This window comes from Aptenodytes patagonicus, chromosome 2 (assembly GCF_965638725.1).
Source record: "Aptenodytes patagonicus chromosome 2, bAptPat1.pri.cur, whole genome shotgun sequence".
In the NCBI taxonomy this organism is placed as follows: Eukaryota; Metazoa; Chordata; class Aves; order Sphenisciformes; family Spheniscidae; genus Aptenodytes; species Aptenodytes patagonicus.
Genome location: NC_134950.1, coordinates 74,205,402 through 74,223,047, shown reverse-complemented (window position 1 = coordinate 74,223,047; position 17,646 = coordinate 74,205,402). Strand labels below are relative to the sequence as shown.

Genomic DNA, 17,646 nt, shown 5'->3' with positions numbered 1-17,646 from the left:
CACTTTCAATGTATAGGATTGCTTACACTAGTAATGCTATTACTGAAATAAAATATTTGTTTCCAACTCATCCTAAATAAAAATATAAAAATATCTAGTTTTACACTGAAGGTGATTTATTTTTTATTTTTAAACTATCATACCAATAGTTTCCACCTTTTAAATGCTGTATCTCAAGTTTTGAAAAGGCAAATAGTTTTCTACTTACTGTTTTCCACCAATAGATGGCAGGTGAAGCCCTAGAAATTTATTCACTTGCTACAGAATGAAATAAGAACACATAGTTTGCGCTTGCCAGCTGTAAATAGGTGCTCTCTGATATCTCTTCAGATGTCATAATGATTTAGTCCTAGCCCATCCACCTTGCATTATAAACCTTAGTCCAAGTTTAGGAATAGCTACATTTTGTGTGTAAGACTGTTAATTCTTATTTATTTTGTCCTACTCCATTAGGTCAAACTGAAGTTTGCGCACATCGCCTTTCTCTCTTGGTTGGGAAGGTATTTGTCAGCGTGGCGTAGCAGCTGTTACATTCATTCAGGGTCTTAGGACTGAGCTTTCTGTAATGAAACAAGAAAGCTCTGCATTCATACCCACGTCACAAATCATAATGATTGTAAGCTGGAACAGAATAGCTTGAAGCTCAAGCTTTGATTTCCAGTTCCATAAAAGCTAGAAACAAGAGAGAGGGAGGGGGGAGAGACAGAGAATGGCGGCAGAAAGAGCCTATACAGTGATAAAACTAATTTTAATAAACCATAATAAGGATGCTCATAATGTGATACTATAATTCTTCATATATAATGCTGTATTTTTTTTTTTAAATCCAGCTCTTCTCTGAAATATAGAAGCAGGAGGGATTGAATCTTGTTTTTTACATACAAGCCAGGTACAGTGCTTAAAGTCACAATGAAGTGGTATAAAAAGATAGGGATTTTCTTCTGCACATGATATAATGATTTTAAGGACAGCATGTAATGCATTGTAATCAATTAATTGTAGGATTTACTTGAAAAATGAATAGAAGCGTGCATAAATCACGTGGTTTGAGGAGTGCGGAGCACAAAAGGATACTTTCCTTCTAGGCAATCTGCATTAGTAAATGTGCATTATTTCTTCTGCAAAATGATTTCCTGAAATCAGTCTGCCTCGCAATTGCCCTGCTGTTACTGGCAGTCTAAGTATTGATGACTAAGTGATCATTAGAGCTCAGCTGGTTCTTGTATATATCACAGTACCTCCTCCAGGCTGACCGAGTAGACAAATTTGACTGCTCTGATCCCTGCATGGCAGCCTGGATGAATTCTATTAATCCAATCCATTCACTACTCCTTCCATTTTTATAAGTTAATTTGGGTTTGTGAGCTCCACTTCTAACTGTAACTCTCAGCATGTATTAAAGCTTCCACTGTATGGGCAACAGCAGCAAAACATGGATAAAACCCAAGGCCATCAAGAAGCATCAATGATTAGACACTGAACAATGAAGATCATGCAGCTGAGTCAGTAACTATTAATCACTCACTGCCAGTAATGTTATAGAACAGAAGGGAGGATGTCTGAAACTGCTTCAAATTAACAGCTCTCCAGTGAACTGGGGAAGTTTGGCAGCATATATCATGACCAAAATAAAAAAGTTGATTTTAGGTGTCCAGTTTAGGTGCCTTAGTCTCTCTAGTCCAGACGACAAAGAGAAGACAGCTGTTTGAATACCCCTCTGAAGGAAACCCCTGGACTATGCAGGAACCTGAACTTCCAACCCCATCATCTCAGGCAAATACCCCAAATTAGGCAGCATGAATGACCCCTTTAGACATTGTGCCTGTCACTGAACGTGAAATAAATGGGTGCAATTAACAAGCAACTTCCCAAGGACCAGGTCATAGCATGCAAAACCAGCACACTACCACTGACTTGACGGTAACGCGACGCTAAGCTGTACATGATCTTGACCCTCAAATGACAGAACGTGTTATCACAACAGAATTATTAAATAATCAGACTGGCTCAAAGTTATGCATTTCCCCTTAGCTTGCTTTTCTTTGGAGCCTCTCCCTCTGAAGAGTAAAGTTTTCATTCAAACCTCAGTTGAGAGCAGCCTGTAGCCAGTGAAACTGCAGACAAAGGTCTGTAAACAATAACTGCTCTGTAGAGAACAAGCTGACCTTTATAGATGTTAAACAAAACAAAAAGGGTTGATTGAGGCTGTGCAGTACATGCTCTCCGAAATATTAAAACCAAGAAAGTCATGGAAGGTTAGTTTATGAACACGCAGTGTGATAAATTATGCCAGTGGATGGTGGGGTAGGAAAGGGGAAAGCATGATTGGGTAAAACATTTAGGGAAAAAAGCCTGTATCCTCAGCTGGAAAAGGAAAAGTGTGTAATGCTGACTTCTATTAAATGGAAACAAAACCCAAACCTATGTTATCTAGAGCAGGTCAGGTGCTAAAGTCTCCATGACTCATTTTTAAAAATTCTGATTAATACAGTAAGATATGGTATAATGTTTTTTACAATAAGAAATCTATTAGTAAACTCCAAAGGATAATTACTTACAGTTTAGCTACAAACATGTTATTAATACAGAGAAGGACAATCTAACCTATATAGAATCATAGAATCATTTAGGTTGGAAAAGACTCTTAAGATCATCGAGTCCAACCATAAACCTAACACTGCCAAGTCCACCACTAAACCATGTCCCTAAGCGCCACATCTACACCTCTTGTAAATACCTCCAGGGATGGTGACTCAACCACTTCCCTGGGCAGCCTGTGCCAATGCTCGACAACCCTTTCGGTGAAGAAATGTTTCCTAATATCCAATCTAAACCTCCCCTGGTGCAACTTGAGGTGGGGCTGGGGACTCTTATCCTATCACTTGTTACTTGGGAAGAGACCAACACCCACCTCGCTACAACCTCCTTTCAGGTAGTTTCAGTTTCAGTCTGCCTGTGTCTTGTGAACCCAAACTACAGGCAAAGGCTGCAGAATGCTGCACCTCTTTCTCTCTTTCCTTTGCTCCCTTTTAATTTTCCCTTTCCCCACAAATGTACAGGGGGGTGGGGGGTGTTCAGTTTAAATAAATCTCTTCCTGTCACTTTCTGGAACGGGATAGTTTCATCATCCAGCACTTCAAGGAGGTTCCAGGTAAACCTTCTCATTTCCATAGATGCTCCTCAGTCTGCAATGATATTTTCAGGTGCAAAAGCAGGTCCCTCCTATGTGGTGGATGTAGGAGCAGTAAGCACTGTACTCTCATTGCAGATGCTAGTGCTGGAACAGTTCTCCCATCAAGGAGACCTAGGGGCTCAAGGAGCTAGAGGGCCTCTTAAATTTCAATTTGCTGCAGTTCAGAGATTCAACATCTGCACTGTAAAAGTCTTGGGGTGCAAGGACTGTTCAGCTGAGCCAGGTTGAAGGGCAAAGATAAGAAGGGGGACAGCAGGAACAGGGTGGGTGCTTTGATGGTGGGTGAAGAACATTCTTATTGAACCTCCTGAAGTTATAGAGGGACCATCAAATACCCTCAAGGACTTTGTGAAGAAACAATCCCACAGGCTCGAAACTGCATGAGAGAGAACAGCTATGCAGATCTCTATCATTCTAGGGCCACTGTCCATTCCCAAACTGCAGTATATAGTATAGGTGCAGGTATAGTACACCCCGTGCCCACCTCAATGTGCCTCTGAAGCCAAAAAGCCACGGCTGAATATTCACATCCCTTCTGCAAGCAGGGAGGGGGCTAGGAAGGATAAGCCTTCACTTCACCAGACTTGCAGGGGAAGCCACATCTCTCATCCAGTGGTAACAGGACACAAGCAGTTATTTACAGACTGGTACCATACTGTCTCTGAAGCAAAATGCACATCCCCACAGCACCTATCCAATACTGTAAACAAGGACCTAACCATGTAGTGAAAGCAATGCCCAGAACAGAAGTACTTTAATACAAAAATGTTTATGCCAAAAACATAGTACTGCCCCGTCATGCTTTTTATATGCTTTAAACACGGTTTCTAGAAGACAGCAAAAATGGCTTTGGACAGCAGAGGAGCTATCTGGCATTACAGCTCTTTGCAATGCAGGATGACTTGGAGAAAGTGAAGGATCATACTGTGATCCTTCAAGTAATCTGCTGGGAATATGAGGAGAAAGCCCGAGATCACTGAAGTCAAGAGGCATTTTGACTTCAGTGGGACCAGCATCTCTCCTTGGCTTTTAAGCAAAAATGCAAATCACATACCTCTAAAAAAAGAAGTTAATAACCAACACATTATAGACTATTCTGCCTTAAAGTGAAGCAAAGCACTCTGCTAATGAAACATGAAAGTGCAGGTACACATCTTTGGATTGGCTATTGGGTAAGGTCTGAGCAAAACTTGTGAGGAAAAGGGGGACTTTCCAGACAAATCCCAAAAGCAAATCTATGATCACATTAGGAATCTATGTTAAATGGACAAAGAAGCTCGTGAAACCAGTGCAGCAAGGTATAAAGATGCCCAGGTAGGAGAGAGAAACAAGAAGTCATCCAACAATAAAGTATCACATTCAAAAGCTCAGCCATAATTTGTTGATGTGGACTGATTTTCAGAGATGCTGAGCCGAGTTTGACGGATGCTCAGGATCACCGAATATCAAGGAAACTTACTTTATTCCTGTGCACTATCCAACATGCTGCATAGTATCCCATTCGTTTTAGCTGCAGACAAATTATTGAAAACTTTTACATTTTCCTGGTTGCAAACTGAAACTATTTACCATAGGTGTGGCCTCTGTGAAATCCATCAGGAGGTCACCTGGCTCCAAAGCAAATGTACTTCCAGCATCTGTGGAACTCTAAAGGCAAAAAAGAAACCCAGCATTGAAAAAAAACATTTAATTGCTGTAATTCTGTTAGTTGTTTTTGTTTTTTCTTAATTCCGTAAAGCATAGATTGCCAAATGGATTTCCAATTTCACACCGTGTTTTTTAAGTATGGCTACTCAGGAAAGACAGGCAACAAAATTATGCACCTTTGAAATCAAGGTAAATATTAATTTAATCCTGACCCACTGCCCCCTAATGTTGATGAAAAACTATTACTGATTTTAATTGGGTCTTGGAGCAGGCTCTAAGTATTTCCTTACGCAACAGGTTAAACATATTACTACAACTCTGCATTAAAAACTACTCCTAAATGTAGAATCACTCCATCTAAGGAAAACATGTTATCTACAACTCCCTCCCACCCTTCCTGAATACCCTCTGAACTGACATAAGCTCATCTCTTTGCATATTACCTTGCCACCAGGCGAAACCTGTGTTTGTCCTTCTGATGTCTGTGGTGTACACGTTTTCTGTGACCCGGGAGATGCTGAAGACACAGGTGTTGATGCCGCTGCTGCTGCTGCTAGTGCTGGAGGAAGGTCATCTTCATCACTGCGGTTGATAAAAGCAGACAGATCTTCTCATTAGAAAATGTCACCGGACTTTGACCATACTTGTGCTGGAGGAGGCACTGGAAACCTGTATGTCAGCTGTAGTGCTTTGGAGTGAAGTTCTGTTTACTCTTCCATCTGTAATACAGCTAACTTTTCAAGTAAATTAGATTTTTTAAGCTTTAAAGATTCCTCAAAAGTCGATTGGCGAGGTAACTCTCATCTGCAAATGGAAATCTTATGGGTATGATGTGCAAGTAGTGTTTCTATGGAGTAAGTATATATGAATAAATGAACTGATGTGATATTACTCTAATGTTTATTCTTTTCTACGGCGGCTGGCTGTATTGAGAAGAACAGATCTGGTTAGATCCATCCATGGGACCGACCGCTTCATTGGCTTTAGACCAACAGGAGATTTGACACCCATTATGCAGCTAGTCTGTGCTATTGTTTTCAAACTGTTTTTAAAGGACTTTGATCGACTCCAAAAAGGAGCTCTTTAGAAACATTCTTGTGAGGGTATCTTTTTCCTGTCCCATTTATTCTGTTTACACAGAAAACATTTTATTTAAAACCAGGTTGCATGCTTCCCTTGGGCTCTAGGCCGTCAAGCTGAGCTCTTCCCATCTCACCTACTGTCACCACTAAATGAAAGCCAGTAGAGATATTATACCTTCATTTACTTTTGTAGAGCCCCATTGGCTACAAATCATTGGGATCAGTCAGCCCTGAGTCAGGATGTTTCCAATTGCTAATCGCAATTGCACCGAGGTAAACAGAGTCACAATTTAGCCTACAGAACCTTTATTACTGGGAATGATGTGTGAAAAGGAAAGACTACAGCTTGACAGTTTAAAGCACATGGAAAAATGATGAGAAAAATGGTTTCTGCTCATAAAATGGCACCAGTTTTAACTACCAATTAGGTAGTCACAGTGCACAGATGCCTGCCATGCCAGTTTGACAGACACTTCCAGAACGGAACTGTACTTGGTTTAGTGCTACTTGAAGGCAGCATGCCTGGGCAACGCAGTACTTCAAAACTACATGACGTACAGGGTACACAGACTTATGGTGGGTTGTTTGGGTGATAGCAATGTTTTGTTATTATGATATAAAGCTATGTTGATTAATGTTATCTTTTCCATGCTTCATTTTTTATTTCTTCTGGGTAAGGATAGAATTTAGCACCAGAGCATGTACAATACAGCGTTTTTATGCTGGAAAGAAAATGCAAAATCTTTTGGACCTGTTCAATAGATGTTTTATTAATGCAACAAGCCAGAGCTGGGCTGTTGACCTAGTTAACCTCTCTTTCAGAAACGGGTAGCTGACATTTTCTCAGTCCTTGCTCTTCACTCTCAGCAGGAATACACTGGCACCCTCCCCATCCTTGCTGGGTAAAGCTGCTCTGTTGCATACAAGGAAGTGGAAAATTGTCGAGAACTTGCCAGTTCAGAAAGGCTTCTTAGTGTCCGGGAACCAAAGCTAAGGGTTAGGGTCCAGTCTTATCAGTCATCGAGCTATTAGCATGCAAGCTACAAGTCTGAGAATTGGCCTTCTTCACTGTATTCCTTTCACAATACTTCTTCACTATTTCTTTGCATTTCCCATATTAGCAGTCCAGACACAAGATAATTTAAATTGAATAGAATTTAGGTCTACAGGAACAAAAACCAACTACGGCCCATATTTTTAACTGTGGAGTCTTCAGCCCTACACATGGCCATAGCATAGGTGAAACCTGTGGTTAGATGTGTTTATGTGTACTTGAGGTGCTGTTCCTCATGCCTAACACTGGACAACTGAAAATCCACGTGGGGGCAAGACGTGCTCAAAACTGGTTCCTCAAAAACTCACCAACCAAAAATTGAGAATTCACTCCTGAATACATAACTATTTTTTTTTTAAATATAGTGTTTAAATGTTGCTTGTCTCTATTTGTGTGATAACACCATTGCCTTTTCCACCGCATAACCCTGCCTCTAGTCTCCTTTCCATTCCACTTGCCTCCCACTGCACTATTCGTCACTTCAGCTCTTGTATTCCTGAGTTCTGTTCTTCCCAGACACTACTGAATTCTCTGCGGTACCATTACTCCCCGTGCCCCCGGCATCCTTTCCCTTCTCTCTAGGACAACCTCTCACTCATTTTCATTTACCCTCTCCTCCTTTCCTCAGTGCCATTCTCAGGTGTGGGGCCATGCATTCTGCAGGTGCTCAGCAGCTCTGGGGGACTGCCTGACTGTTCACATGCAGAAAAGGTAGGTGCTCAGTCTCTGGCCCAAAGATTTTCTCTTTGCCCTTTAAGAACAAGTTGGCTAAACACTTTCTCAGACAAGAATGATCTAGGAATAGCCGATTCTGCTTGAGGGATGACCCTTGAGGTACCTATTTTCGTTATTCTATGTCCTAGTACCTATACCTGGTACCTATTGGTTGTCACCTTCTATTTATTGGTAAACACACCCTCTCCAGCCCTAACCTACCCTAGAGCAATTTTTTCACCCAGATTCTTAAAAACTGATTTCTTACTAGCCTTGCTATCTTCAACACCAACTTATCCTACTACCTTACTTTGATGGTCCCATGGGAAATTTTCTGCTTCTGCATACATAACATCACCAAGGTACCCTTACATCAAAATTGTCTACACAGCATAACCCTGTTCTCTTTGTTTGCCATGTAACAGTATTTGAGGACCAGGTTTAACAACCTGTTTAGGTTAAAACTTAAATCAAAAACTTTTCCAAGTCTGTGTACAAAAGCTGTGACTATACCTGCAATAGGACATGAATTTCTTGCCTGTCTTTACACATCAGTGTGCTCAAAGAATAGGATCAGCCACCGCGTCTTGTTCGTTACCTGCCATATGAAGAGCATCAAATAATTGGTCCTCTCACTGTCACTGCCTTTTCCTTTGCTGACTGCTTTCTACAAATCCCTGCATTATATAAAAATCTGAAAAATCACATGCATCTTGAAATATGTAGGAGAATTCCTTCCCCTGGCTTGTAGAAAAAGATGTAGTAGAAGTGGCATCTCGTTCAGGAAAAGTGCACTGCCGTCTGAGCTATGCTGGGCAGAGTGAATGAGCAGGCTTCATTCAGGCCTTGGGAAACTGCTCCTACCAAACGCTGCCAAGTTCCCTGTCACAGATTACCTTCAGGATTAGAGAGCAGTAAGGGAACCTCGGTTCTCTTCCCAGCTTGAGTTGTCAATTCCCATCTCCTGTCTCATTTTCAAACCATACTGGTTGATGTATCATAGTAAAAGAGATCACGTTATGTGGCCTGCTGACCAAGCTGTGGCTGTGTGTTCCCATATGTCAGCCTTGGTCTCTTGGACAAATACCAAGTTGGTTAATTGCTCATTTTTCTCCTCGTTTCAATTTGATTCATTCTTCTGTTTCTTCTCCTAAATAATTTTTCAGTTTTGGTGATGTAGATTGTTACTTTTTTCCTATAACAAAAGCCAGTGTTCTTAATAGTGAGACAGAAAATAACTACATATTGATATTTATTAGAATCCTTTTGGAGAGAAGGAAAACTTTTGCTAATGTTGCTATATATTTAGTGGCACTAGAATGTTAAATTGCTGGAGGGACTAACAGTTGCCATTCATGTAGAAAGCATACATATTTTTTTCTTCATTATGGCATTGGTGTTCTTGTACTAAAAAGTTTATGCTGACATTGTCCCTTTTCTTCCCTACTTTCTGGCGGCCTTGTCTGTCCTTTCATATGAAGGAGAAATCAACAAACTGATTTCCACATCTATTCAGTACCTCACATCTCCAGAGACTCTCAAATCGGATGAATTAGGTGTAAATGGGATGCCAAAGCCCTATAGGCACAGATCACTCTTGCCAGGACTAAGACCTAACTTTGCTGGTGGTAGCTGTAGTGGGCTTAGCAATTTCTGCATGTGACAAAATCAGAGAGAGAGAGGGAAGGTGCACTTTCTGAGAGGGAATGGCTGACAGCACAGCTTGGCCACCCAACAACTAAGGACTGTTTTCCTCATTTTGCAAACAGAGTTTTAATGAAGCAGACAGAGCAGCTTGCTCCAGCTCACACCAGGTCTTTGACATTTCCTGTAGAAAAGAGGCTTTTAATTCCTAATCTATAAGCTCAGAAAAAGGCAGAAAGCCTGCAATCCTGAGGGTTAGCAACTGCATAGGGACGGCAAATTCATTCTGTATTAAAAGCTTAAAGATTCTCAGTGATGAAAGGAATGGTATCAGTATAAGATCATTATCATGTAATTGCACTCATGCCTTTCAGAAGGCATAGCTAGAGCAGTAATTAGCATCCCCCTTCATGTTCAGCTGCAGTAGGCAAAACCATAAAGATAGTGCTATTCGTTACTCACAAACTGTACTGCCTCGTTAACTTCCTCACACGAGAAACTTTAATCTCCTGCTTTTCTGTAGGGCCAGTTGATGGCGTGGTTTCAGGTCGCACTGGAGCTGGACTTCTAAAAATAACAAGAAAAATATATGTGGCACAGTCTATTTAAGCTACTTCAGGCATATCAACAAAGTTCTAACTCATCAACACGTATTTATCTTGCAAAGTGGCAAGTGCCCATCGAAGTTCATCCTTTTGTTCCATTTATAGTCCACAGGCCAGTGTGCATGAACAGAAAAGGATGTGCCAACTCACTCTCCTGTGCATTGCATACCATTTATAAAAGCAGCAACTGATTACAAATACAGAGCCTATGTAAGAGACCATGTGGAAGTGTCACTGTTTCCAAAATACAACATTTTAATAACAGCCCAGCAATTCAGTCATGTCAGAAATATTTTTACAAAAAATACCTTTAACAAAAATTGTTTTATGAATTGTGAAACCTGTTCTGCTTAAAATAGTTTTTACCTGAAATTAATCATTATCCTTCTGCATTTGAAAGAGCAGCTCAAGGGAAATGAACTAATGGATTTGATCCAAGAAAAGGATACTTGCTAGGAAAAAAGCAAAATTCAGACATGTTTCAGATGCTCATGAATGTGAAATACACCTGCAGACCTCCAGCAAAGGATAGAAACGGGAATGAGGAGACCCACATAAAACGATCTTCCCTTCAACCATTTATCAGTAGAGTTAGTTAAGGCTTGAATACAAATAGCATAAATACTAAATACAAGACCTTCATGATCTTGGGAGGAAACCCTTTCACCCGTGAGCTTGAGTGGCATGAAGACACATGAATTATCTTAAATACTACTTATCTTTGAAGCAACGCATTATGATTAAATACATCATATGTGTAGTAGAAATGCTATAAGCATAACAAATATGCCAAACATTAAAGGAGTAATTTGAAAGTCTTGATTAATAATTTATGAAATGGTATTCTGCCATCTAATCTGAAGTCAGATACTAAGTTAGTACTTCAGCAGCCCTACTGATTGCTGGCGGGACTGCTCATACACTGAGGTACATTCCACAACTGGCAGAAGTGGCACAATCTTGTCTCTAATACTATAAATTCGGGTTGAATTTTTCAAGTCTACTTGCATTGTATTAGTCTTCTAAAGCCGTAATAAGGTAAGCATATTTAATCTTCACGGTTGCAGTTCCCTCTGATGCCCCTGGGAGTTTAAGCTTCATTAACTCTCTCTGATAACTTCTGAACCTGCTGTCCAGCTACAACAGAACTGGGATGGCATAGCCTTCAGATTATATCTTCAGGTTTCCTATGTGTTTTTCAGTCTTTGGGAAGGCCACAGAGCGTAAGATGGAGGAATGGGAAGTAGGAGAGTACCAAGGACATACATAAATCATAAACCCAACTCTACTAGTTCTACTTCTCACAGAACAACTTTTGTCGATTTTTGTTCTGCTTTTTGATCCCATTAATTTCAAGAAGTCAGTACAGATAGCAGCAAGATTCCTATCTTGCCCCTTCCCAAATTCCAATTTCAGGGTCAGTCATTTATATCTCAGATTTGCAATGAGATTAATGCAGAACAATCCAGCCAGATTTTCAGACCTTTTGCTGAGTTTCTTAGGCTGGCAAAATAAGGGGAGGATAAGGGAAGAAAAAAGCCCAAACTATCTTGTTTTAACATTGAAGTCAGTATGTCTGACCTGGAAATTTGTGAATCAACGTCACAATGGAAGCCCCCAGTGTCATTTTCATCAAGTCAGTCTTCAGAGTGGATGACTGCTCTAGCTATTCTTTTTTTAGACACCTTGTGCTAAACCAAAGGTATCTTTTGACAAGTGAAAAAAATGACTAGTTCAATTTACCCAAAGCAATTTTCAATTCAAATTCTGACATAAGCAGGATAAATATGTTAAGACCTGTTTAACGACTGGATCTGATGGTCAAATCCTCAAGGGGTGTGAATGTGTGTAATGCCATTATTTCCAGCTCAAGCCTTCTGAAATACATTAGCTGAAATTCTTGCTCTGAATGAGCAGTCCCCACAATTCTCCAACACCTTTCTATGACAGTAGTTACAAGTTTTAAACCTTTTCATCAACCCAGTGAAAGAGGGAACAAAAATAATGGTATCAACTACACCTGAGTTGAAAAATGTTTGCTCAAAAAGATAATAAGCAATGCACTAATACTATCAAGGGGCTCAGGAAACAGCACAGTGTGGAAGAGCAAAGCTGGTAACAAACCTATTTCCAGTTCATGGCTACTTCAAATTTCTCAAGACAACATTATAATCTGTAATGAGAATAAATCGGATATTTTCACACAAAGGAAAATTTGAAATTATAATTTTTGTTCCTTTAAAAAGTTTCATTTTACAAAGCCTGTATATCTCCTTTTGATTCTCATGGTTTGCAAATTTAAAAAAGGGGAGGAGGTGGGACTTTCGAAGCAGTTATTTCAATTGCCCAAATGAAATTTTTATTTGAAAAGATATTGTGCAATTTTGTAACTAAAGCAGTTTATAATGATTTCAAAGCAAGTTATGAAACTGATTTGTATATATGAAATGTTTTAAAGTTCTAAGTCTGAATTCATCTTGAAAAAAGTTTCACATGAAAAATTTCACTCAACTGTAATTAAAAGTGTTCGAGAACCTGTGCTAGACCATGACAGAACCAAACAGGACCTACTCTCTAACCCAACAAATAGATGAAAAACTTATTATCTTCCTTTGAATGCTGCAAATTTTCAAGTGAACAGTATAAAAAAAAGCCAAGATACAGTACCACCAGACACACCCACTCCTATTTCAGTGATTGTAACTGCTCAGATAAAGTTTACTCGTATTTTGTATCATGCCAGTAAAGTATCCCACTCACTTATTTTGCAAAAGCAATACAATTTTTAGAGCAGAAACTTCTTTCCCTTTATTATAAAATTTTGCCATCGTTTTTGTTAAAGGCTGGATACAGTGACTATCTTCTGATATTTATCAGGCCTCTGGGAGAGACACAAGCACTATTTAATTGCACATTTCGAGAAGCTGCAGGTTATCTAGGGTGTAAACTGAAGCTGCCTCTGAATGAAAAGGAGCAGTGGCAATGCCTCCACCCGAAGAGGCTGACAGAATCCAGTCTACCATAAGCACGAGATGAAATGTTAGACTAGTCCTACCAACTGCAGAGCTGGATTTTTGCCCTCATTAAAACCTTGCTAGGTTAGCTCTTTCCACACCAGCCTAAAAAATCTGTGACAGCTCCTGTTTCATCTCCAAACACTCCTCCTCAGTCTGAACATGCTCAAAACTGTTGCTACTCTCACTTCAGCAACCAGATGCAAGAAGTGCTCAGCTTGATCAACTCAGAGCCTGATCTGTGTTTTAAAAATGGCAGGCTTTTAATATCACACAAACTCTTAAGAATGATCTCATTGATATTCCTGAAAAAGGAGCAACTATAAAGCAGAATAACTTCTATTGCTATCTTTTGAATTCTACAGCCAGAATATATTATCTTATATGGAAAGATATGATGCATGAATAAAAACCTTGTAATTATTTTGGCTATTTCAATAGAGTCATTAGGTGAAGATATCACCATTTGTAGTTTATAGTCCTACATGTAGTAACTTATGTGAGCTTGAACAAAACCTGAAGTGTTGAAGGATCAGCAGGACTCAGACTTAAAAAAAAAAAGAAAAAGAAAACGTGCAGTTGTGCAGTGTTCCTTTGTAAGGTTCTGTTTCAATATCATTAATTCATAAGAAACCTTTTTCCTGTAACAGTATCCAGCCACCACAGCATAAAAATGAAGGTACTGAACCAAGACAGAGTTACCTAATGACCTGGCACCTTACATAAAAATCTGTCACTTCCTGGTGAGAATGACAATAACAACCACAAGTGTCAGCAGGCAGTGGCAGGTCGTCAGAAACTGCCTGTGCACTGAGAGACCCAGCACGCTCTGCTGAACCAGCTTCAGCCCGTTTCACAAGCCTGCACAGAAATATAAACAAGTCCTAGAGAGAGATCCCCCCCAAAACCAAGAAATTCATTTTGTTCGCAGAGTAGCAGCCAACAGGGCTACCGAAACCAAAACTGCTCACAAAAAACATACACTGTGGAACATTTCAAGTGGCCACAGATATCCACTGATTTAGCTTGAATCTTCCTTGGGGACATGATGTAGGTGCTCGTGCTGAGGGACTCGGGGGGTCTCATGCCGCTCTGGCTCAGCCGTAATGGGGAGACTAGTTCGCAGGGCTGGGGCTACGCTGCTGCCTGCACCACCCCTGCTAAGCTGGCTCCGGGCAGACCTCCGTACTTGTTTGAAACATGGCAAGTGAGCCGTGTGGTAGCAAATGATTGTGCACCTAGTAAGCTGAAAGGGATAAAATAAATTCTTTTTCCCTGGAGAATCCAGTTCAGAATTTTAAAGCCACCAAAGCCCGCTGGGGGAACTTGCTTTCTGCGTTTGTCTTTAACAGGTTTTATCGTCTTTGCTTCTGTTTGTGTCTTTTTTGCCATCTGGAACAATCTCTCTCTCTCTCCATCCTCCCAGACTAAGGCCAAGAGGTAGAGGCTAAAAGCTCCATGATTTACAAGGATACAGCCATCTGCATGAAGGTTGACCTGCCTTCAGGTGCTGACTCATGGAAAAAAAAAAAAAACCAACAACCCAGTGGCTGATTTTTAGCTTCAGAACTCCCTTTGAGTGGGAATATGGTAGGAAAATCTTGGGAAGGAAAAGCAAGGAAGAAAGGAAAGAGGAAAAATACTCGATAGATGTGTTCTCTTGTGTATTGAAGACACAGCCTAACAAGATAAGCAAACGCACGCAAACATGCAAATCTTTTCTCAGTCTGTGCTCTAAGGGTTTCACACTTATTTATTTTCCAAAGTTATGGCCATCTGAAGTTAAGAAACAATAATGTGTGCTTTTTCACTCTGATAAGGTAGCTTTTCTCAGAAGACAGGTTAGCTCTCCAAAACATTATTTGGACATTTGAAAGCTATTGCCAGCATCAAACTTTCCAAATAAAGATTTTTTCTTCTTTTTTCCTTTTTTTTTTTTTTAATACAGATTGCAGATGTACAACAAATCTCCTTGCTACAGAGCAACAGCCAAATCCAAAAACAGCTTGTGGGGTTTCCTTATCCTCCTCACTTGAGTTCTGTTCCTTTTAAAGGAAAAAATTCCCTCCCCTCCCTTGTCCTTGTAGTGAAAATGTGTCTGCAGTCTAGATGAAGATGTGATGCTCCTGTGGTCCAACAGATAGAAATGATGATACAGAAACTGTTTTTTTCCCCCAGCTCAGAGTAATGTTGCACGTGAACACCCAGTATCTAAGGTCAAACTGAGCTACAAATCCTACCTCTCCATACAGCAATCAGGACAGCCATTATAAATGCTGTGGTTTCCAAAGAGCCTAGGTGCAGTTTAAGGGACACGGCCAAAGAAATGCACCTCAGGTGGGGTATTTCATCAACTTAACCTCATCTGAAAGGTCTGAGTACTGCTCCTTTCTCTGTAGTTCGGAGATTAAGAATACAATTACAAACAATTCATCAGCATCTGACTTCAGGCAACAGGTCAAAGAGGTCTTTAATACTTGGAATGAAGTCAAAGAACATACCTAGGTGTCCTATCTGCAATCTTTAATGCAGACAGGCATGCAAAGGGTATGCAAGAGTTCAGCTTGAAGTTATGACTTTGATGCAGAAATTACTGGGTGAGGTTCCTGTAAAAAGCCAGAGTAGCAGATCCATTAACATGTCCACCGGATTGAGGCCAGGCTGATGTGTACTTAACTATTCACCTTGTTTTTGGAAACGCTGGTTGAAATTTTTCGGTTGGAGAATGAATGTTTCTTATTTTTGAGGATGAAGATTGAATGAAAAAGCAGCTTTCTAAAAGCAATTAATATTTGTTAGGAAGAAGTCAACATAGACAATGTTTTTAGTTTTCCTAGAATATTTCACAATATGTTTAGAAGGAGATATTTAAATGTTGTTTCAGAGCCTGCCTCATAGAGTTAAGTCCATTCTGATTCTAAGAAAACACAACCTGCTTGGATTCACCAAAGTTCACGTCAGGTAAAACCAAGCACGTAATTTTTGATCAGCTTCAATTCTGACCTGCCTAAAAGTTCTTTTGTATATGTCTGTTTTTCTAGGGAACTGAAGTCTTTGACTTGAGGAAACAAGCTGTTTCTTAGCCTCCAAATGTCAACGTGGAGATCTCCTACCACAGCTCTTGCTGGATGCCTGGTCCAAAACTTCAGCTCCATGATGCTTAGAAACTACCTACCTAGAAACTGTCCGTGGCTAAGGCCCCAGACTTGAAGACCTGGTGTCAGTTTGCAATCTTTGTAAGAACTGCTGTCAGATGCAGCATCCAAGAGAGGTTTGTGGGCCCACAGCCGTCTCTATCAATCGAAATTTCTAAATAAAAATCAGTTCATGTGCCTTGAAATCTTGAGCAGCTGATAAGCAGGTGTACAATAAATTCCACTTCTCTGAGAACGCTACTACCACTCCAGAACCCTAGCTTTCCTTACAAAAAAGGAAACTTGTTTTTTTTTTTCTTAAAAAAATGTTGCCTTGACTTATGATTCCAAAGAGTCCTAAGTCAGTGTCACTGATAGAAAAAGTCAGTGCACAGAGTACATATTGTTGGATAAGCTAGAACAAACTCCCTGTGCACAAGCCTATATGCTGTTGGAAAGCTACCATGACATTCACTGGAAGTGTATGTATAAAGACAGATACCGAGGTGTTAGTTCCAGATTCAAAATGTGTACAGATTAGGCAAACATCAGTGTGCTTTGCACCTTGCTCATATGGTCACATCCTGAGAGCACCTGCAGAGAGCCAAAGTTCTCTGAAAAAACTGGTTCAGATTCACACTGCACCACTGCACCAGGTACTTCAGCAGGATGTTAGCTCAGATACCAAGAGATGGTAATTCAAATGTTAATATAGTCTGTGCAGGTGAGAAAGGAAAGGGAAAAGCACAAGAATGCAGACATTACTTTGAGTGACACTCTTCCCTTGATGATACACGAAAGTTATATGTAAGAAGTATCATCACTTCGGTCAGAAAAGGTGTAGGACATATTCACATAAATTGAAAGGCAGCCAAACTCAAAGCCTAGTGTACAGCAGATGCACGAGCCACAGCAGGGGAATCAGATTCTGACAATCTGTATGAATAAAGCTTACTCTGCATTGGGCATTCAGAAGAGTGCCTGTGATTACTTCTCCTGATTCATCTGTACCCTGTATAACTTGATATAATTTAATATTTTCCACCCTTCTTTTCTGGTGTGCAGCATCATCGAGCTCTGTGCGATAACATTTAATTTTACATTACGTGTGGAGCAGCTCCTAATGTAATTAGGCTTAATGTAATAGCGTAATTTGGTTTTGGATGGGAAGATTTACAAAGAAAATTAGAATAAATGAATGCACAAAGCACCAGCTGGTGCTTATACCTACTCCCACATAAGAATATTGCTATTTGCAATCCTATGAAAGATGAGATAATTTGGATAACAAGGATCAACAAAGGGTGATGCAGCAGTTGGTCTAAACAGAAAGAAATCCGCAGACAAATCCTGAACCACGTGGGATGTAAAGCATGCCAAAGTTGGTAGCAACCCAAAAGCATGTTATAAGGGAAAATAAATATTGCAGTCCATAAATGTACCACATGGTGCACAGCAGCAAGTGGCAACAGCGACAAGAACAGTAATAACTGACCAGCCAACTTGAGGGCTTCAGTTGAAGAGGGCTCTTGACTGACAACACTTGGGCACCTGCCTCA

The 17,646-nt window shown here is 40.2% G+C and overlaps 1 protein-coding gene across 3 annotated transcripts in view; it reads right to left on the bottom strand.

The window, feature by feature from the left end:
* EPB41L4B (erythrocyte membrane protein band 4.1 like 4B) overlaps positions 1 to 17,646 on the bottom strand; it is a 183,852-nt gene that overhangs the window by 27,010 nt on the left and 139,196 nt on the right. For all 3 annotated transcript variants that reach the window (XM_076330226.1, XM_076330227.1, XM_076330228.1), the window contains exons 20-22: positions 9,797 to 9,901; positions 5,284 to 5,422; positions 4,763 to 4,840 (exon numbers count right to left, since the gene is read on the bottom strand). In XM_076330226.1, the coding sequence (XP_076186341.1) occupies positions 4,763 to 4,840; positions 5,284 to 5,422; positions 9,797 to 9,901 (322 nt within the window). The remainder of the gene's footprint in view (positions 1 to 4,762; positions 4,841 to 5,283; positions 5,423 to 9,796; positions 9,902 to 17,646) is intronic.